This window comes from Camarhynchus parvulus, chromosome 1, assembly GCF_901933205.1.
Source record: "Camarhynchus parvulus chromosome 1, STF_HiC, whole genome shotgun sequence".
Classification (NCBI taxonomy): domain Eukaryota; kingdom Metazoa; phylum Chordata; class Aves; order Passeriformes; family Thraupidae; genus Camarhynchus; species Camarhynchus parvulus.
The window spans coordinates 48,884,429-48,906,926 of NC_044571.1; the positions used below are offsets into that span (position 1 = coordinate 48,884,429).

General features: G+C 39.8%; 2 protein-coding genes across 4 annotated transcripts in view; both read right to left on the reverse strand.

Moving 5' to 3' along the window:
* The window catches only part of SLAIN1 (SLAIN motif family member 1), a 49,445-nt gene extending 40,443 nt beyond the window's left edge, over window positions 1–9,002 (reverse strand). Inside the window, 3 exon segments of the mRNA XM_030948052.1 lie at window positions 5,280–5,419; window positions 8,536–8,742; window positions 8,744–9,002. Of these exon segments, the coding sequence (XP_030803912.1) occupies window positions 5,280–5,419; window positions 8,536–8,742; window positions 8,744–8,982 (586 nt within the window). The 5' untranslated portion in view covers window positions 8,983–9,002.
* Window positions 9,003–19,737: 10,735 nt separating this feature from the next.
* SCEL (sciellin) overlaps window positions 19,738–22,498 on the reverse strand; it is a 68,955-nt gene continuing 66,194 nt past the window's right edge. For all 3 annotated transcript variants that reach the window (XM_030951463.1, XM_030951471.1, XM_030951454.1), the window contains exons 18-19: window positions 22,270–22,372; window positions 19,738–21,258 (exon numbers count right to left, since the gene is read on the reverse strand). In XM_030951463.1, the coding sequence (XP_030807323.1) occupies window positions 21,242–21,258; window positions 22,270–22,372 (120 nt within the window). In that variant the 3' untranslated portion in view covers window positions 19,738–21,241. The remainder of the gene's footprint in view (window positions 21,259–22,269; window positions 22,373–22,498) is intronic.

Consider the following 22,498-nt stretch of genomic DNA (forward strand, 5'->3'; position numbering starts at 1 on the left):
AGAAATATTCTGTTTGAAATGCAAGTCAAGTATCAAACCTGAGTTTTCCCAAACTGAAATACACAAATCCTCAGCAGCTGTGCTACAAGATCCAGAGATATCAGCATTTGCAAAACCTCTAAGAAGTGTTTGGAGTTATGCAGCTGTTACAAGAAACTACTTCAAATAAATGAAATCTATTACGAAGTAACTGCTGTGCATGTATAGGTGCACGCCAAGCACTAAGCTCGCATTGCAGCACAAGATGCTTAAACAGCCTGATCTCCAAGATGTCACATTCCTCAAAAGGTGCTAAGATGTGGATAAGAGCTATGGCTGCTTATCACTTTTTATAATCAGAAACATACACAAAAAGGAACCAAAACTCCATGCCACTTTTTTCATTCTTTCTAGAGCTCTGAACACCTTATTTATGATGGAAACAACAATCATCTGTAAGCTTCTACACATTATTAGTTCCTGCCTCAAAAGCATTTTACATAGAACTAACCTGCATTTTATATGATCAAGAAAGCTACATGAAATTTTATTAATCCATTTAAGTATAACAACATACATATCTGATCCATCAATGGACAGAAAATAAAATTAAATCTAAAAAATCTGCCATAAAACAAAAAAAAGAAAACCAAAAATTCACCTTGCTCTTGTTTCAGCACCGGATACACCTCAAGCATACAAGATAAAAACTTTTGTTAACTTTTTTTTTCCCCTACAGTATTTTCTGTTTGTTTCTGGTGTTAATTAACTACAGCAAAAAAATTCCCTATGACAGTGGATTTTAACATTTTAAGTGTATTCCATATGTTGAAGACTCATTATTTCACTATGAACCTGTGGAAAGTGGAAGAGAGTTAGGATAAGGGGAGAGAACACTGCCTCTTCCTGCATAAGCCACAAGATACACATCCAGGTAAAACCTTCTGACTGGGGCCCTACCAGCTGTAACCTACCAGATTTTTTTTTTAAATAGGTAAAAAGAACACAGTACTATCAAAATAAATAATTTTGTTTGGTCTCCTCATGGTTTTTCTTCTGGGTATGCTGTGTGTTTGGATATCAACCTTAACTAGTACGTAACATTGGGATATAGCACAATAACAAATAAAATTCCTCTAACAAGAATCTTTATTTTGTGGAATCTCAAGCAAAGGAGAGAAACTGCAATGGATCTGTTTCACAACAAATCTTGTCATCCACAGATGACATAACAGCATTCATCCTGAAGCACAATAATAATTTAAGAAAGAAAACATAGTTTACCTCCCTAAAACTATAAACTACTGCAGCTAACTACAACACCTACAGACTTCAGCTGCCTACTGTTCTTGAACATCTGAAATGGTGTTTCTGAATAAGAACTCATCTAAGCCAAATTCTGAATCAAGCCAATATTTCATATTCCCCAATAAAGAAGAGCTTCCGATCTGGAAGGCTGAATTGGATGAGTTACACTATGCAGCCCTGCATAAAAGCTGAGCTCCTACAGACTGACTCCTTGCTAAGCCTCTAAAGTCCTCAGTTTATCCACCCGCCCGCCTAGGAGCATTTTCAGAAGTGAAGTTAGGCAGAGTATCTTCAGTAAGGGTGTCAGTCACCACCACCTCATCACTTTCAGAGGGGTTACACCCATCTGCATCAGCTAGGAAGTTTACATGTCTCATCTCTCTTCTCACTGAATTAATACATCTTCAACTACTGCTAAGAAAACACAGAAGAGGCTCTACCACACCAATAAGGCTGTTAGGTGGCCCTGTTCACTTCAATTAACCTAAAAAAATAAAATAAGACAGCAAGACTAAAATCCAAACAGCAAGCTAATTGACCCTACAATATATAAAGAACTGCTGTAAGCATAACAAACCAGAAAGGTTTCAAACAAAAGATAACTGATGAAGAGTAAGAACAAAGATGCAATCCAGTCCAGCCCACAGAGATAAAACAACTGAAACAAACAGCAAACAAATGTCACCTCAACACTGTAACTGCTCATGGAAAACAGGCACAATTCCAAGCAAAGATCCTATCATGGGAGGTTACATTAAACTTCCATCCTCCTTAAAGTAGCATGCTTAATCCACAGAAAAATGGTTTGTAATAAGCCTAGTTCATTATAAACATTATAAAAGCTCTACCTACTTAGTGGTAGACGAGAGGAATGCTGAGAAGCTTGCCCAAGTTCTCAGAGTGGCTCACAGAAGAACCACCTGCTGGAGACCACCTCTGTGCTTATAATAAACCTTAAGGATTTATGCCAAAATGAATTCTTAACTTCCACCATGAAATACTCAAAACAGTCATTTTCCCTAGAAAATAAACAGGCTGGTGAGCACAGCAAAGTGAAAAGAAAATACTACCATTCAAGCGATTTTCTGGCCTGAAAGACCAAGTAGCTGTTAGTGTATTTCACTGCCTTGGACTGCTTTGGCAGAAGTCTCTCACAAGACTTTCAGCTTTGTTATGAGATATCCTAATGCTGGGATATTTCAAAAAAACAAATGAAAACTTTTATTAAAATCAGGATGTAATGCAGTAAGAAAAATTCACATCAGGAATAAATGAGGGCAGGATTAAAAATCTTAGTAAGAAAATTGGAATTAGTTACAACTCAAAAATAAGACTGGCAATTTTTTCTTTTTTTTTTTGGCTCATAGTTCTTCTCCCTGCATGAACTTATTCAGATATGCTGACTTGGCAGTCAAAAATCACTTTTCATTGCTTTTTATTTCCATACGCACTCTGGTGTCTAAAGAGCCATAACAACTAAACTGGTTTAATTTTTGGCTAATGCACCATGCACTGAGCGAATTCTATCAAAGAGCCATTTCAGAAATCACACTCTGGTACACTATAAATGTTTTCTGACTACTCATTTAATAGTTTTCAAGTACTTCAGTGCTAACCATTGATTCAGAGCCAAGCAGAAGAGCACAAGTAAATTTCAAAATACCCTTGCAAGGCATATGGCTAAAAGGGAAAAACAGCATTCAACTTACAAGTACAAAGTTTGAAACTTTAGTACCAGAAAGAAGAATGGCATACTTAGTGAGTCACTTATAAAATCAGGATGGATTATGTGAACATTATGATTATTTATACATATATAATACTGACTGAGTGCCCTGCAAAACAAAACATGGGCAAGTCAGGCTACAGAAAGTTTGCTGTACTTCTAAAACCAAATTATTATAGTCTTACAAAAATCTCACATCTGGTTGAAAAACAAAGGAATAAATAAATATAGTGAAATCACCTTCTAAAAAATTAAGAGTAAGAAGGATGACATTTGATTATTATGTATTACTTACAAAGGTACAGGTGCTAAAAGAAAATATTTAGAAATACTAGTGCTAATCAAGTCTTAACTGAACTATTAATTAAAGCAATTTTATCAAAGAATTGCTGCAGTATAAATACAAGTCTATTCACTCCTTGAACATACTGCTCCCATAATAGGTTTTATTTATGGCATATAATTTCTCAGAAATTTACAGAGTTCAGGAAATTCATGAGCCAATTTCCACGAGCAGAACATATGGATCAGAGTAACTCATTGTCAACATAACTCGGTGACATATGCCATTTGCTGTGACTTCTGCAGAGAGAGAGACTGAACTGATAACCATAGAGTGATTTTAATTTGAAACCTTTATTGCCTATTCAATTTAAATAAATCTTTTTAAGAGAAAAAAATAGGTCATGCAGTCCTCTTGCTTGTCTCCACACTGACATTACAGGCTTGACTCAACTGTCCACACTTGGATGCGCCTGCGTACCTGAGAGGCCCTTGGGGAGGCCAAGGTGTCAATAAAGGACAGTAAAAGCACAGGACCTTTGGAAGGTCTGCATCTGTCCTGAATGCATGGTAACAGGCATTCTGCATCTGTCCTGAAAACAGGGTAACAGGCCGTCTCCAAGGGCACTAGTTACCTATGTGGGGCAATCTGAGCAGAGCTTCTACACCAGACTGCACTCCATTGTTGGATGCCCAACCCCACAGAGAGGCACCTTAAGGTAAGCATGTGGGGTTGAGTGCCAAGCACCCACTACTGTCAGTGGACTCAAGAGAGCTCCTAAATTTATTCTACAGTCAACACCTAAATCTTGTCACCTGAGCAGCTCCCCAGATTCCTCTGACTCTACACACAAATCTTTCATTGATATTCAAACATGACAATCAGCTCACCCTACTGAGACCTAAACTCAGATACCCAATTAACAAGCCAAAGTCCACCCTAAAACTAGATGGAATGATCAGCAATATAGGAACCACCGTTTGGCCCATGTAACTCGAGGCAAAGAGGCTCAACTAAATATTTCCAGATCAATAATCATTGTAGCATCATTCAATTCTTTTTTTTGCAGTCAATGCAAAGAGGCCAATGCCTTCAGAGCCTGATTCACTTAAACATTTGATTTTGGGTAAGACTTATCCAGCTACCCATATCCTCCAAAGCATACTCAATCTCTCTTAATGATGGCTGTAGCTAACTTATACAGCCATATGTTCACGCTGTCATTAGCGTTACTCCTTCTTCTGTCATGTTCATGCATTCTTCTTTCCTAGTGAGTTATAAACCTTAATATCCTCCCTTAACTGCTTTCTTCAACAACACTTAATACAATCTTAATGAGACCCCAGATGGTACAAAAATAAGAAAAGCACTGTCTGGTATTTATTTAAAACAAAAGTCAGAGCACACAGAGAACTCCACAAGTTCACCAGCACTTATCAGCCACCAGACAGATTCCAGTATCTGAGATTACAGAGAGGCCAACAAAACAGCACCACAGTCAAGTTACAGCTCTTTTTGGTGGGTGCTAAACTCAGCAAAGTTCTAACACTACATCATATGTTGACAAATATGTCTGTAAAGATTTATAGCCCCATGATAATTCTGACTTTACAAAAAACTACAAGCACCCTTTTCCAAACCTCAACAGATATACCAATAGTAAAGTTAGCATCAGTATTTCCTTGCCAGGAGGTCCTCTATTTTAAACCCTGGATGAAAACTGACAAGTTAGAACAACAAGTTGTGCAGGAGAAAAAAATGGATAACAAAGGAGGCAATTACTTTAAAAACTACATGATCAGAAATGAAAAAATTCAATCATTTGTTAGCATTTATGTAATGAAGGAAGACTTGCATACATATGAAGAAACTCCACATCTGCCATGTGTAAAGCCTGTTAAATTGTGAAAACATCATAGAGGAGTGAAACACCAGACCAGAAATGCCAACTTCATAATAACAAAATTAACACAAAAAGATTACCTTGCTCCAATCTAAAGCATAGGGAACGTTTTGCAGCTTCTATCTCAGGAGTTGGATGATCCAGAACACGTCTGCACCACTGCAAAGGAGTCAGTGATTTCTCTTGAGTAGCGTGAGTCTTGGTAGGCAAGACGTACAACCTTAACCAAAACACACAGAAGTATCAGCAAGATATGCAATACTGCAAAGTTTGCTTTTGTATGCTCACTTTCCTATTAGATCACTAATAATTTATAACATCCAAAGCCCTGCAAGAGGACAGCTAATAAAAAGAAATATATCCTAAAGTAGAAGAGTTTACATTTGTTTTCCTTCTTCCCTCCTCAGAAAAATAGGTGGCAAAATATCAACTCTACAGCTCTGGCATGTCCAAACAAAGTTCAAGCAGATTTCACATTGAAATCTATCTAATCACTACTATTGTCTGAATTTCAGCACTGCCCAAAGTTCAAATGTATTAGGCGCTGTATACACACCAAAGGTGCTCTTGTTTTTCCCTATACCTATATTTACTGGAGATTTAGATAATTTCAGCATCTGAATTTATCTTCACAGAGATGAACCAGATGTTGTTCAAGTCGTATTTGTAATGATTAAAAAATATTCAATGAGAAACACTGAAAATCTATTTTCAACATTCAACACCACCAGAAAAGACAAAAAAAAGCACATATGCAAAAGAAGGTAGCGTACGTGCATTATTCTCAGACAAGAGTTGGCAACTGATCAGTTGCACATCAGGAAAGCAGGTTTCAAAGCAGATTTCATGGGAGAATTCTTGAGGTTGAGATCTGGGTTGCTGCTGTCGCCCTGGCAGATTAGCAGACACAGCAGATGCCAACTCACCTGGGAGAGTGCAAATCTTCCAGGGAGCAAACTATTCTTGTCTGCTGGACAAGACTCCGACTCACAGCTCCCTGGCCTGACCACCTCTGAGATATGGGGCTAGGGATACCCAGAGCCACATTCTCAAGGCACCAGAAAAACACTTCACATGCCTTAAAGGTATCTGGGCTGTACAAAGGGGGAGTGAAAGGCAAGACCAAAAACTAAACAGGATTTTGCTCCTCAAGGGGTTACTAACAGGTAGCAGCAGCCTTTCACCGTCACAGTTTTGGCTCAACAGCTACCCAAGTCCCACCAGAGCACCCTTTCTCCAGAGTCTGCTCCATGGAGCTCTTTGCCATTGAAGTCAACCAGCACTGTCTATCCAGCTCACAAGGAACAAATATCCTCACTGCGATTGCTATCTCTCTCTCTCTCGGCAATCCCAGCAGATATCAACTACTGAAGAACTGCTCTGAGGAGAGGACTCATTTCCCCGGACTTCCTGCAATGCTGACCACATGTTTAAAAAACTATACTGAGAAAACCAAAAAGCAAAGGAAAGAAAAGCTTTCAGGTTTCCTGTAAACCTGCAGAAGTGCTTCAAAAGCTAAACATCTGGACTGATGCTCCTCCTGCAAAAAGCTAAACACTACAAAGGAATTTGACTTGTCTGCAGTTTGACAGGGTTGGTTGTTTTGGGGTTTTTTGTAACTGTAGTCAAAAACAAAACAAAAAAAAAAAGGCAAGCAAAACACAAAACCCAAAGGTTATTTAAGGCCTAAAATTACTAATCAAAAACTAGGATATGCACTGAAGGCTTTGGCTTTCCAGGTAGCAGTTTGCTTTAAAGACTGAGATTACAAAAAAGCCCCAAGCAACTGGCATCACATGCCTGACCTTTCATGGACAATGACAGAGATTTATCCTTGAACTAAAAACATTCAACAGCTAAAACAACTACTCCCAGTGCAATAAATTTGTTAACAAATCGCTGTCATGAAATTCTGCCTGTGGACACATATATGTGTGACATACAGGTAAATTTTGGCACCCAAATCTAGGATTGCTCCCAGAGAGGAAATCAAATCGGAAATTTCACTATGGCACATAATGCGACTATGACTGACTACCACTGTAAAATGTAAACAAGGAGAGCATTTTGTTTAACAAGACATTATCAAACAAATCTGATATTCCTTTAATGCTAGGAAAGCTAGAAGTTAGAACCAATGTAAAATTTGATTTAAGTCTGGACTGACAAGCCCAAACCAGCCCTGCAGACCAACCACACACACAATAAAGCAACGCTGACAAAAATTTCCACACAATTTGTACGATTCTCAAAAGCCGATTTCAGAAACACAGTATTGTGTACCATGAAGCACATACAACAATCAGAAACATTCCTGATATTAAGATTAATTTTTGAACATTTTATCTTAATTAAGGACCAAAATTAAGGGTATTTTAACACATCTTAGCTTCTTTATACTACATTTTATTCTCATCTGACATTAACTTACAGCTTGATTCAAAAACTAACCTCATAAAAAAGGAAAGCTGCATGGAAGCTTAGACAGATAATCTAAAACTTATTTAAATAAAGCTATTGACACTTGCAAACAAATTGAGCATCATTGACGTTCCACATGGCTACACGGCCAATACAGTATTCCAGCACTGCCCCTGTGATGTTCGCCCACGCTGCCGAAACAGGTTTTGAAGCACCAGCTTTACTGATCTACTTATACCTCTACCTTGCAGTCTCCCTTTCTGTTTCTTCTTACGGGAGCGTAACCGTTACGGGTTACACACGTTAACCAGTTCAGGTCGATTTCATCTTTTGCTCTGTCTATTTGCTATTCATTTCCGATTTATTCCATTTACTAGCACCCTGCCGTGCCTTTTGAAGCTACTTGGGCGCGTAAGATACACAATTTAGATCAACGTCTAAAAGACAAAAGCCCTCCCAAATCCCTGAAGATGGGAGTCAATTTGGCAGAGATTTTAGGATGAGCAGGCAGCGCTGCTCAGATCAAGGCTTTCCCGGAACGAAATTCCGCTATTTTTAATTCCTTATGTAAACACGGGGCTGAAACTAGGCTGAGATCTGAACGATATTCCTCGGGGTGGAAAACGAGCTCTGCTCCCCACGGAGGGGGCGACGCCTCGGGCGAGCCGAGCGGTGAAGCCCCGACCGGAGCCACGTCTCGTACACGGGGCCCTTCCCTCGGCACGGCAGCACGGTTTGCAGGGGGGATGGAGGGGGAAAAAAAAGAGAGAAAAAAGCAGATTTCAGGCTAAGCGGGGAGATCAAGTGGATTTGGGGGCTAACGCTAATCAGAGCCGGGAGACCGCTGCGGGAGGCCCGGCCGGGGGACACAGCCGGGCCGGGCCGGGGAGCAGGGCAGGGCCGAGCCGCATGTACCATGTATCCTCGTCCTCTCCGCAGCCGTCCTCAAGCTCCAGCACCGCCACCTCGTCCAGCACCGTGGTCGCCGCCCCCGTACCGCCGCCGCCTTCCTGCCCGCCGCCAGCGGCCGGCGGCCCGGCCGAGGGCTTGAAGTAGGCGAGGGGCTCCGGCGGGCACAGCAGGGTGGGCACCGGGCTGGGCATGCACGGCGGGCCCGCGGCGGGGGCTGGCGGGGCGCAGCCCGCCCGAGGCCGGCGGCGGGGCCAGCAGCAGGTGCGGGCTGGGCGGGCCGGTGGCCACCGCGGCGGCGGCGGCGCGGCTCCGGAGCTGTTCGTTCTGCTTCTCCAGCTTCCGCACCAGCTCCTGCAGCTTCTTCACCTCCAGCTCGGCGCTAACGGCAGAGCCGGCGCCGCTCCCCTTCACCTCCGCCATCATCGCCGGCTTCAGCAAGGCAGCCTCCATCCTGCCGGCCCGCTGCCGCCGCCGGCACCTGCTCCGCCGCGCCGCCGGAGGGCAGCGCCCGGCCCCCGGGGAGGCGGGAGCGCCGGGCAGCGCCGCTCGCAGCGCCGGAGTCCGGCCCTGCGCCGGTGTGCCACCCGCCCGACCGGCCCCGCTCCGCCGCTCCTGCGCCTGCCGTTAACGGCGGCGCGGGCGGGATCCCCTCCCACTCCGGCAGCCCGAGCGCCGCGCACACGCACTCGGCAGGAACAAAGAGCCGCCCGGCGCCCCCGCCATCCAGCCCCGGGGAAGGGCGGCAGGGACCACCTCCGCGGGGAGCCCCGGGTGTTTAAAGAATAAAGTGCCTTCCCCCAGTGCCCCCCACCGCGGCTCGCCCCGCCTCGGCCGCGGGCTGGATCCGGCCCAGGGCGCCGCGCCTCTCGTGAGCCGTGTAATTAGAGCCTGGTGGTGTCAGGGTTGTAATTATGCAGATTGAGAGTGTGAGGGGAATGGGAATCACAAATAGAGGCTTTGTTGGGTTTAAAAGGAACTAATTCAGCCAAAAGCCGCCGTTTGTAGGTTTGAAACATGCTGATTCTGGGAGTTTTGGCACAAAGCGAGGAAAGCGACACGTTTTTGAAGTTGCGTTGGTGGTGAAGCAAACACTGAGCCGAGCATTGCTGAAAACTACGTAGCTATGTTTTGGTTATGTATAGGAGAGCTCCTGAGGTGAAAGATGTTCTCGTATTGAAATGTCTTTCTTAACACAATCCAGATACATAGGTGGGCTTGTAGCTTGCAAATCTTTGACAGACAGAGATATGAGTAGTGTTCACTCACGGTAGTGGTTTTGCGTTGTCTTTCATTGCCCAGCACTGTAAGAAGCCATTGCTTGTGTCCCTTATGTCACCTAGAAGGTGAGCAGGGATTGTGTTGCCCAGGACGGCTCAGGCATCAAACAACCCTCGTTCAATTCATTTCCTCTGACTACAGCTTTAGGGGTCAACCTTCTAAGTCATAGTCCTAAGTCTCCTACGACTCTGATGTGAAATCAGGAACAAATCTAACGAAGTCAGGGCAGGTTTAGATTAGATATTATATTTCTTCACCAAAAGTGTTATCAAGCATTAGGACAGTGCCCAGGGAAGTGGTTGAGTCAGCATCCTGCAAGTATTTGAAAGATATGTAGATGTGGCACTTGGGGATGGTTTAGCCAGGAGCTGGCAGTGCTGGGTTAACAGACTCAGTGATCTTTAATGTCTTTGCGAGCCTAAATGATTCCGTGGGTCTAAGGGTTGTAAGTTGCTCAGCTGCCCACTAAAAGTAGCTATTGGTCAGTCACTACCCAATTATTGATCAGCTTTAGGCAGAGCAGCAGCACTGTCAGCCACTGCTGCCTTCACCCAGCTGCCTTCACCCCGCTTTGTTGCTGTCTCGGGTTTCTGGTGTAAGGAGGAGCAGACAGTGATTCTCTGTTCAGGGCACAAATCAACTTTGAATTCATCCAGCCTGTCACAATTTTGTCTCTTTTGTTTATAATCTGGAAACTTTCTTCTGCATGTGCACAGGACAACAGCACTATTGTTTGTCACTTTGAAGCACTCTTGCAGTATAGATAATAACAGGCAGTTCTAAAGGAATTACTAGAAAGGAAGCTAGAGTGGAGTACAAAGCATTGCCTTCTAGATGATATAATTTCTATCAGAGTAAAGAGAGAGAGTAAATACCCTCAGTAGCCCCCAGTGTACTACTTTGCAACCAGATAGCATTTAACCCAAAACTTTGGTTGGGTCTTCTCTGTCCCTTTGGAAGAAAGAAGGGGGAAATGTTGAGTGTAAAAACCATCTGGCCCCAATTCTGCCATGTTTTATTAGAATGAGTAACAGAATCCAGTTTTCTCTACTACAGATATCTGTAATTTTTATTCCCACAAGTAAAAGGAGAATTGAGCTTCTACATGTTTAGTTCCAGGCTAAATGTGTATCTCTCAGTTTGTTATCACTAATAGTGGTACTAGCCTTAATTCTTAGATGTGCATTGTTACTCCAGTAAGATTGCAAAATGATATAAAAAGATCAATTAGCAGCGTATGTAGTATTGAGTTTATTATACATTACTAGTGTACAATGAAAAAAAAAAGCCAAAAAGAAGTTTATTATAATATCAGCGCTTGATGATGCAATGAGACAGTAGAGGTGCAGTTATATATCATAACTTTTTTTTTCACTGAAAGAGTAGTTAGGCATTGCAATAAGTTGCCCATGTAGGTGGTGGAACCCCTGTCTCTGGAAGCATTTAAGAGGTGTCTGGATGTGGCAGTTTGGGATATGGTTTAGGAGTGATAACAGTGGTGCCAGGTTGATGGTTGGACTCGATGATCTTGAAGGTGTCTTCCAACCCTGATGATTCTGTGAAATACTCAAAAGAGAGTCAAAATGGAAGATTCTTTTTTTTTATTTGAACCAAGGATCCAAAGTCTTTTAGTGGACCAGCAAAAAAACCCACTAAATGGGTTTTTATTATTTAAATTTTCAGTTTTCATAACAGGAATATGGCAGTGTGATCTGGATATTGCATCAGATAATATCTTGATGCAGACACCAGTTTGGAGATACATCTGGAGACACATTTGAACACAGGGTAGAGCATGTAGCATCATAGCACAGGGTCTTAAGAGTCACCATGGGAATGCTTGTCCTCAGTTATGAGTACAAACAGTTGAAAATTTTCAAATGCTCTCTACTCTTTGTGCCACCTACACGATTGTTTCTTGCAGGCATTCATTTCAGAACTCAGTTGCCAAAGAGAAAAAGCTTAGGACAGTGTCGTGCCCTAGCATGGGTACAAATGCATATTCTCCAGAGAGATGCATTGATCACAGACAATGACATATCATCAAGAAAATGGTTCAGCGATTGGCTCCTCCTTGACTGGGACTTCTTAAGTGAGATACCCAGTAGTATGGGTAGAAAGCAGTTTGAAGTTGTGCATACTTCAGCTACGATGCTCACAGTCAGCGTGAGAGACTGTCTTTTTCAGGCCTTTCCTGTACAAGTGGATTTAGTAAAGGGTAAAAATGCATTTCACTGTGTTGTATTTGTTGCTGTATTTTAAATGTACTTGGAATTTCACTAACACACAATTCCACTGATAACATAGCTTCACACAGAGGTGCTGGCAGGTAAAATGTGTGTTGATGACTACAATGTCCCATGGTATTCAGTTTGAGTACTGCAAAGATGATTTGAACATCTTAGTCGTTCAAACAGTTAACCTACTTGTTTGGGTTTTTAAACATAAATTACTCTCCTCCCAATATTGGCATTACTAATAAATTGTTAATGAGTTCCATTCAGTATGCCAGCAATAAATTATGAGTTTGATAAACGCAGAACTTCATCAGCACTTTACAAACCACACTGAAGGCTTGATGGTTCCATTCTTTTTTTAAGGCATTGATAAAATGTCTCTAACACCAACCCCAAACATCCTAATGTGCCATGAAACCTGTTACTCCTGGACTTGAGAAATCATATGCCCTAAATCAGTAGAAATCTGCCATAGACTTCTACTTAAACTGTATCCTCTGTTAGGAATTTCTGAATCAGTGTAGTCTCTAATAGGGTGTCGATGCAGAGAACAAAGAAGCAGGAAGTCCGCAAATCCCATCTGCTCTTTTCTGGTAATAAGCTTGTTGCTTTATGCTGCAATAGCTGCAGGCAGGCTGGATCTGCCTTTCAGGCAAGCCAGTAAAGAATTAATTGCTGTAATCCAGTCTGGGCTATACAAAAGATGTGTAACAGTAAGGTCAGAGCATGGACAGTAAACTCCAAGTCTTGTGAGATTATTTTGAAGTGCAGTTCCAGTCTGAAAAATGGCTGTGAAAGTTGTTTTATAAAAATAGAGCCACTATCATGCCAGCAGAAGTGCATCCTATCCAGTATTCTGCCTTTAGCAAGGCCTGATAGTAGCTTTGTAAGGAAAATATCTCAGAAACAAGAAAAATATTGAGGGGTATTTTCCCTCTTTCAGAAGTCATTGAATCAGGACATCTGGATCATTTAATTTTGACAGCAGCCGATGTGTAATAATATTGCATTTGCTGAGACCCATTTTTAAGCCATTTAAACATGAGGGCTCTACAACCCCCTGTGGCAATTAGAGCTGCAATTTAATAATGTATTGTTAGAAAAACTGCTTCTTATTATCTACTTTAAAATCTGCTGCTTAGTAATTTGATTGGGTGCCCCTTAGTTCTGGTTTTCTGAGAAAGACAGAATGATTAATCATTCTCTATTCAGCTTCTCTTTGTCATCCATGACTATATAAAATTTAGATATTTCTCTTCCCAGCTGACAAGCCCTAATTTATATACCCTTATCCCCACAGAAGTCAGGCCAAACCTCCCATTGTTTCCTGTCTCACTCCATAATGAAAACGGAATTTTCTAACCCATTCTTTTTTTCTTTCTGTTCTCACTTCTTGTTTTCTTATAAAGCCAAATTTTCTCAGTTAAAGAAATCAGCTTAACCAAAAGCATATTGGCTTCTTCAGAAGCACTCATCTGTTCATGAGCATGCCCTGCTTGAAAAAAATCTCCTCCAAAAGATTGAAAAAAATCTCCTGTAGACTCTCCTCCAATGTGTCATACATATCCATAGCTTCTGTATTCTGTTATTTATTCCAGTTTGTACAAATTGGCTTGATTAATTAAAAAAAAAAAGACTAAATGAAATGTAGTCCCCAGAGCAGTTTTCATGGTTTTTTCAAGGCTGATGTCCCAGCTAATGCTTCCAATTTGTTTGGCGCCAAGCCTGCTTTGATTGGTAGGGTAAATGTTTGTGAGAAGTTCAACACTGTCACACTTGAGCTGCCGTAGAGAATTTTGCATAGGTCCTAGACCTAGCAATTTGTTATTGTTAAATTTATATGTTTTCTCTGCATTATTTGAGCAATTAATCACTTTCCTGTAGTTACAGCATGGATTCTTCATTCTCAGTGTGTCTTGCAAACATTTTGACTTCCTGGCTGTTGCTAATTTCATGCTAATTGACTTTCTGTTTTTTATACTGTTTCCTTCTCTGAACTACCATGGTTCCTTCGGGCTTTTTCCTTATTTAATTAATATTAAATTGAAGTACACTGTAATCACCATTAGAATGGATTTGCTTTAAGAACAAATCCAAAATTGCATCATTTCAGTGAGCTCAAATTGCTCCAGTGCTTATGGTATCTCAAGATACTGTCTGTGAATTAAACTCAGGCTCTGCTAGTTCGTAGATCCATCTAGACAGAATTATCCATGACAGCTCTTGTTCAAGGGGTTGTTATTTGATTGTTATCAAATCACTCTGACTTTCAAATGCTTTAGATTCCCTTCCCTTCCCTCCCCCCCTTCCCATTCCTTCTGTTTATTATAAACTGAAAGCATCAAGCTGAATCTTGCAAATCAGGATGGGTTTCTTTCTAATGATCTTCATCGATAACAAAGACTAATTAGACTTTCAAAGAAGTTTGAATATTTACATTGTCTCCAGTATACAAAGATATTGGAGAGTATAATTTGGTTTACCACTGATGAATAAGAAAGAGAAGGTTGAGGGGGAGATGTTCAAGGTGTTCAAGGTTGTTGATAAATGAGCTGATAATCTAAAAGTAAAGTTTTTGAACCACTGTTTGAGTGTGAAGTGGTGAAGATCATAATGACAGAAATACAGCTTCTCTCCGGGAGGCTGAAAATCCATGAAACACCTTCTTCCAAGACTCCAGATTTCAGCTTGACTTATCTTCAGGGAACAGTGGCAGTTGATTCAGGAAAAATGCCTTATTTCCTGATACAATGATTATAGGTATCATCTAATACTGGTTATGATTTTTTCCTTTTTTTTCCTTTTATTCATCTTCTGTCATCTTTACTTTTTGTCTATTTGCATATAGTTGGGAAAGAGATTGAAGGCATTAATCAACTTTGAAAAAAAGTGGAAAAAATTACTGTCCTTGTTAGTAAGTCCATCATGTGGATACATAAGTGATATTTACAGTTTGCAAAATGTTAGTAAGTGTAGGCCAACAGACTCAAGACTTTATGATGCTGCAAAGTGGTTTAGAAGTTATCATCCTAAAAAAATAAACAGCAATGTGCTTAGCATTGGTTATGTGATGTATGTAGGAAAAAAATTAAATCATAGAAAAAACCCTCAGTCCAGCAGTAATTGTGTTTGAGAAGGCACATCTGAATGGCAGCATGTCAAAGGAGCGTGGAAAATTTGCAGTTGCTTGAAAAGCTTTTCTTGTGTCAAAGTGGGCATGTTAGCTTTTCAGATAGGAAATGGTTTAAAAAGATTTGTACCTGAACTTTCATCCAGGTTCAATTTGGTCGAGCAAGAATCTTTGCTGACTATCCAGAAAAGCTCATGTAATTTATTTTTATCATTTATTTTTTGCTGTCAGGTGGGATAGAAAAAAAGCCTGTGAAAATAGTGTGTAAAAACTCGTGTGTAAAAACTTGTCCTTGCACTATCTATAACCCACTGAATCACAAAAGATACAATAAAATGGCAGAGATACCTAGAGGGTAATTTAGGTACCATTAGAAATCTTGCATCCAAGGTTTTTTTTCTGGACCCACTGTTGCATAAACTATTTAACATGCAGAGTACTTGAGATCTTTCCTGCAGCATCACTAGACTGGCATAAAACCCCTTGCCCTTCCTCCACCATGCCAGAGCTCCTGAGTCTGGGTAGTGATGGGTCTACAGCAGGCAGTGATGGATCTATCAATCTTACTCCCTCTGGGTCCCTTTTGTCCATCCTTGAGATGTGCAGTCACTGCTGGACACACTTCCAGGGCTGGGGGAGAGGTGGTCTAAAATCAGCCCTTTCCGGGACAATCTGTAAGTAGAAGAAATGCACAAGGTACATACAGCAAAGATATTTCTTGAGTACATTCACTGGATTGATGAATTGTGTATGAATTGTGGTATTACTAAAGGACTGTATTATTCTTAGCTAGATCTTTTCCTTGTGTTTGCTCCAATTTCATCATGAGAAGCAAAGTCCCTGCTATCTTCACTCCCAGTTTCATTTATGTTTCTACTAAGGAGATTCTGATTCTCAATTAAAAGGCAGGGGAGTTTTTAAAAAGTCCTGGTGATCTCCAAATTAAAACCCAGAAATCACAGTTCTCAAAGCATGTGCCCTCCTCTGACTGGGTATTTGGGATGTCTCTCTCTAGAGTGGAAGAGGCAGAAAAAAACGTTGCTTCTTCCCAGCTTTTGTCCTTCAGCTTTCCACAGATGTCAGTCATGTCAGAATTGGTACGCTTGCTCCCAGACAGAATTTTGCTGTGAGAAAACTGGTGTTTTGTTCAAAAGGCTTTTCTGTTACTTTCACATATGTCACTTGGGCAAATGCATAAAGTCAATGCTCAAATGCATTATCAATTGTGAAAACAGCTAAAAACAGTGTTTAAATGCATTATCAGTCACATACTTCTATAGATTTCCCAAATACTGTTTAACTATTTGGCTATTTGAAATTACAATGCTACAAGTATGGTTAGCTGGATTCTCATTCTTAATTCCAAGATTTGAACTACATACAGGGATAATATAATTCAAAGTTCCGTGGGTGGAAACTCCCTGGAGGAGTTATATCTTCTCCCTGGAGAAGATATGAAGACAGACCAATATTTTCTGGAATATTCATCTTACAGTCAAGTTTGACTATTAATTTCAATGGTACCATTATTTACAACAACACTAGTACTGTTAAAATTCCTTAATTGACTTATTTGCATAACTCTTTTATCTTTCTCATAATATTTTCTCCTTTTTCTGCTTCTTTTAGTATTTAAACATGCAAAAATGGCTTGAATGACTGAGGAAGTTTGTCCTTTCTTTCCAGAATTGATTGTAGTCTTTTTTTCCCAAGTAGTTTTAAAATGTTGGCTGCCAATTGTTTTGACCACAATAGCTGTCTAAGCCCCCTAAACAGATGTCTGATGACTGCACAGCAATGCCAAGATTCAGACAAGTGCTTTTGGCATGATTATATTCAGATATTGATTCTAACAGGACCAAACTAGTCGCTTTTAAGTCCTGGCACCGCCTACAATGCTGTAGCTGTCAATTTATAACAGACACAGTTATAAAAGCCCCATGAAAAGATATTCCATTTCCAAGCAGCTTTCTTGGAAAGGGAGGTAAACTCTGAATTTTTCTTAGGTCATTCATACAGGTGCAGCAGTACCACCCAGAGGCCACTGCTGTGCTGGACACTGCACAAACTGGAGTGAGCTCCTGTCCAAAAGGGCTCAGAGGCTGGAAAGGCAAAGAAAACACTAAGGCTTAGAAGCGATTATCATATAAAGATGTATTTGTAATAGTCCTCAGATGAAACCTCCCAAAATTTCATTCTCTCACTGTCTTACACAAGCCAGATCTGAATGGAGACCATTGACGCTGCTTTTAATTCTTAATTAGACCACTTGGATGAGATGATGAAATTGCAGGATTTGGTCTTTGGTCCCAAGACAACATATCTTTTGTTCAGGAGTCATTCCTCAGCTATCAATAAGCATATAATGAATGTGCAAGCAGTGTGGCTATCCAGTGGAACGTGGGCCATAAGGATCTAGCCTGCTCTGGGCAGGGAATGTGGCAAAAAGACTACCAGGGACATCTTGTTTATCCCACACATCCAGCTGTTCCACTGTGTTACACAACCTGCTTAGGTATGTTGGGGGAGACACTGAACCTGGCACTCCCATTTTCTGGGCCCAGTCCCTCTGTTCAGAGAACATAATCTCCATGGTTTTAAAAGGTGGTAGTTAGTGAGGTGTGAGGTGTTCAAGAAGGTCTCATTTTAGCAGATTGTGCCAAACAAATTAATTTGAGAATACCTGCAGATTCTTCTCTCTGAAATGCAAGGAATGTTTGTAAGTCCTAGTTTTACTGATGATATTAGAGTTGAGTTGCTCAGACCAGGCAAAGCACAAAACAGAAGAGGAGGCCCTTGAAGTCAAAGAGGGACCTTATCAGTTTAAGAACTCAGTTGTTCTGCATCAGTTAAGCAGCTAAACAGAGCTATTTTGGTCAACAATTTCAGACTTCAGCACATCAAACCTATGTATGTATTTAGTCTCCTTATCCTTTGCCTTTATGGAATTATGGATGTCTCTGCTGCTGTGAAGAAAAATGAGGTCTTGTGATGCAGCAGCAGGAAGAAAATGAGGCATTTCTCCCTTGTAGTCTGGCATCAGCTAGTCTGAAAGCTGAAATCACCTCCTGGTGTAATAGAGTAGCTACAATGAGCAATGTTCAAGTATGATCAGAGAGCTAAACCAACCAAGAAAGTGGGTACTTTTCATTCTAAGCAATGCGATTATGTTAAAACATCAAGTATCAAGGAGGCCAAGCAGAGTAGGAGAGTTCTGACCTTATTGTTGTGAGTAAATAAACTGAAGCTATCCCAACAGTGCATACATCCCTATACGAAGAAGCAAGGAAGAGAGGTGACCTACGGAATAAATGTGAGATCCATTTGATGTTTTTTACAAGCCTAGGTAAGGAGACTTTGTGAAGTAACAGAGAGTGTGTCTTGTCAAACTGACATGGATCTTTATTTCCAGAGGAAGAGGATGAGGGGACAGTGTTACAGATGTTTATCACTGTGTCAAGCACTGATAGGGAGGGATGCTCAGGCTGAGCGTTCTGTGGGACCCTACACAGGATACAACAGAATATATTAACACTGCAAAGATGTTCTTATGACATTCCTTGTTCTTGTAAGTATCAGTAGTTTTGAAGCAATCTACATATTTAAATGCATCAATATGCATTATATGTATTATTTTACTCCTTTCCTCTGATTGCTTGATTCCCCTCCCAATAGAGCAATGCCCCAGCTTTGTAAAATGAAGTATCCATTACACACTGAAAAAAATGAGCCTGATGAATCACAAACCCCCACATAATTTAGTACATCATCTCTCAATACAGCTTTTCAGTCTAATTTAATGCATTATTGAAGATAACACATTCATTAAAACAGCTGCCAGCAAACTCTTCATTTGGATTGTTTCATGGAAGGACTAGTCAAAGGGAAATGAAACACCACAGGCTAATGATATGCAAAAAGGACAAAAAACATTTAAGTTTTGATACATTGGTATTGAGATGTTAATATGATTTTTCTTAATGAGTACTGCTGTGCCAGATACAGTAAATCACAAACCTGGTGTTTCTTCTTAGGCAACTTGCAACATATAATAAAAAATAACAAAAAAACACATGGCAAAATTACCAAGGCTGTTCAGTGAGGATGACTTAATGAGCACAGAATTATTATTTATTGTTTCTTATTGCTACTTCTCTGCCAGTGAGCATTTAAGTAGCAGATATTTTCATCCAGAGCTCCTGGTCTCTGGGGGAGTGAACTGAAATCTCTCATCCCCTCAGACGCTAGGAAGTCCTAGATTCTAATGTGCTGGCTCAAATGAATGTCTAACATCTTCCATTGTAACTGAGCTTTAGCAATAAGTGTTGGTCTCTCAACAGGACCAAATTTGTGACGTTAAAATTTTGCCAGTACTTTTTTTGCCCCATTGTATCATTGTTTACTGGTAAACCATATAGTTTTAACAATGATAGTTTAAATAGGACATGTCATCAGCAAGAGACACACACCAGAAAAATTATCAATAACTAAAGATTTATTAGAGTTACTGACATTAATTAATAAGACAATCATAAAATTAATGAAACAAAATATCTGCTGTCTCATGTCTCCATTGCATAATCAGTCTGAACATCCTTTAAGCCAGACAACATACTTACTCAGCTGCAGGCCCAGTGCTTTAAATTACACAGACATCCATACCTCCTGCTTTCCCTATGAAATGTGCAGTCAAGGAGAGAGAGTTTGACTGGGACAGTTACTCACCAGTCTATTAATTAACCTATGGTTTTAATACTTTGCATGCTTTTAAGTTCTTGCCTAGGTCCAGCAGCCTTCAACACTAACTCTGTCATGTCCAGGAAGTCCATTTAAACTGAGATGTAAGGAAGAAGAATCTGTTCTGAATAAACTGTAATCTAAAGCATCTCATGACAAAGATTAGTGTCAATACCTTTGTCTGTCCAGTAAGCTACTGAACTATTGATTATTTTAGACAACATATTATAAGAAAGCATGAATTCTTCTTTCAGTTTCAATAGTTATATTCTCTCCAAAAGGAAAAAAAAAAAAGGTTTCACTGTAGTCTCAAAGGAAAAGCTGTGTAACTGACATAGTGTAGATGTCTAGAAATCTGAGCTGTTCATTCCAGGTTCCTTTGCAAACCATGGAAGTGAAGATGTACATTGATTAATGTCACAGTAAAATAGATGTTTGCAATCTGACCAACTGAATTGCTTCCTACAAATGTCTGCTTCTCTACATAGGATAGAATAAATCAAGTAACTCAAAAACAGAAATCTACACTGTAGATGTATAAATTTAGGCAAGATTAATAGATCCAAAGTGTTTTGATAGTCAGTTTAATAAAAGTAGGAAAGATAAATACAACAACATACTGTCATGCAAAGTAGGTGTTTCATTATTTCATGGCAACTATTAAGTGTGCACTTCTTAAAAAAATGGTGATTAAATAGTTACCAGAATTGCAAACATGGACTGGGGTAGTTCTTAAAAACCTCTAGCAATTTTTGTCAAGATTCCTTCTGCAGTAGTAGAGATGCATTTTCCAAAAATCATTTGCTCCGTCTCAAACTTATCATTTAAGTTATTTGGAGTTTGATGTCTCCCCTTGGAGATGCAATATGAACCTACTTCCCTCTGCATGAGAAACAGTCATTTAAACTGAATTACTGACTTCTAAATGGCTAATCTTGATGAGGAGAATTCCATTCATGCTATATTAAGTAAACAGGTCTTTATATCGGAGGAAAAGATAATACAGCCCCTTCAAAACAAATATGTAGGAATGTCCTGACATTCAGAAAATTTCAATAAATTATAATTGATTTTACATAAAATTTAGTGGTTTCACAGATCTGATAAATATACTGACCAATATCTTGTTTTGCTTCCTGCAATGTGTGTATGAAAATGTATCTAAATTCTCATTAAAATAATTCTTTTAATAACCATGCAGTAGGACTTCATTCAGAGAATTCCCAGGAGTAAAAATGAGTAACTTCCCTTAGTGTTTTGAATTAACAGGCCAATACAGTTAACTAAACAATAGTAATTTCTTCATCATACGTTCTGTATGTCAAAATTAGTAGATCCATTTTTCTGCAAAAGAGAAAAGATTGGTCAGAGATGCCAAGCAAAGCAGTATGCTCTAAGTGTCCAACAAGGAAACTTCAGATTTTTTTTTCTTGTTTTGAATATCTACTGAAGTCTGTCTGTCTTGTAACTTGATGAAATAGGACATGCCAATTTATTGTGCTTAATATAGAGATCCTTGGTATGTCTTTCTACAGTTTTATAACTGTTACCATACTTCATTCATTTTCTAATATGATTATTTGCAAAATTCCCCATTCCCATCAGATTTTGCAATGAATTAATAACAAAAGTATTTTAAGAAAACAAAGTTTAGTTAACATGATCAGAATTACATAGTTGAAAACCAGCTTGTCAGAGTATTTCATCTACATCTCTGTTTGTGTTAATTTGGTACAGAGGTCCTGATTTATATTATTGTGAAATAATAATTGCCATGAAGAGAGAAGACTTAAAATCTAGCAACTTCTGGAAAAATTAATAAAACAAAATGTTTATTTGTCCCTGCCTTCCACATTTTTTTACTCACTTTGCTCCTCACAAAGGTAAGAATCATAATCACATGTAATATCTTCATTATAATTTCAAAGATTTTATATCTTCTCTCATCACAATTACTCCACTAGATGAAAATAACTCTGCACCCTGGCTTATTTGTTTCAGTAGAACAATCTGATTCTCAGATGGCCTTGCAATTTATTCTCACTTCCAGGGCAAGATGCCATTGCCTCCCTCTATGTGTCTCTATTGATTGCACAGGTGCAACTCTACAGAGAGGCCTGAAGAGATGAACTTGCAGTGTGACCAAGATCTCCCTCACAGATACAGAATAATTGTGTCTAGAACCTGGGGTTGGATATCATCCAAAGCACACAGATTAACTGAAGCAGATGCTTGAAAAGGTTTAAGTACACACAAATGATCAAAAGCTGTGTTGTCATATATTGAACTTCATATTTGAATGAAGTTCACTAAATGGTTTTTCTCACCTTTAGTACTATACATCTTGTGCCTTACCTTTAACTTTGGAATAACAAGGCTCACAGTGCACAGTTTGTTTGTAAATCCAAATGCTGTCTCCTGCTTTTAGATCTTCCAGAGGTCTCTTACATACTTCACACTTCAACACACATGTCAAAGAATGAAGAAAAATTAAAATGAAACATTTCTCTAATACTCTTACCCAGCATGCTTTCCTTTAGGAAACAAGCAACCCCAGATTAGAATAGGAGTAATTGGTACTGCA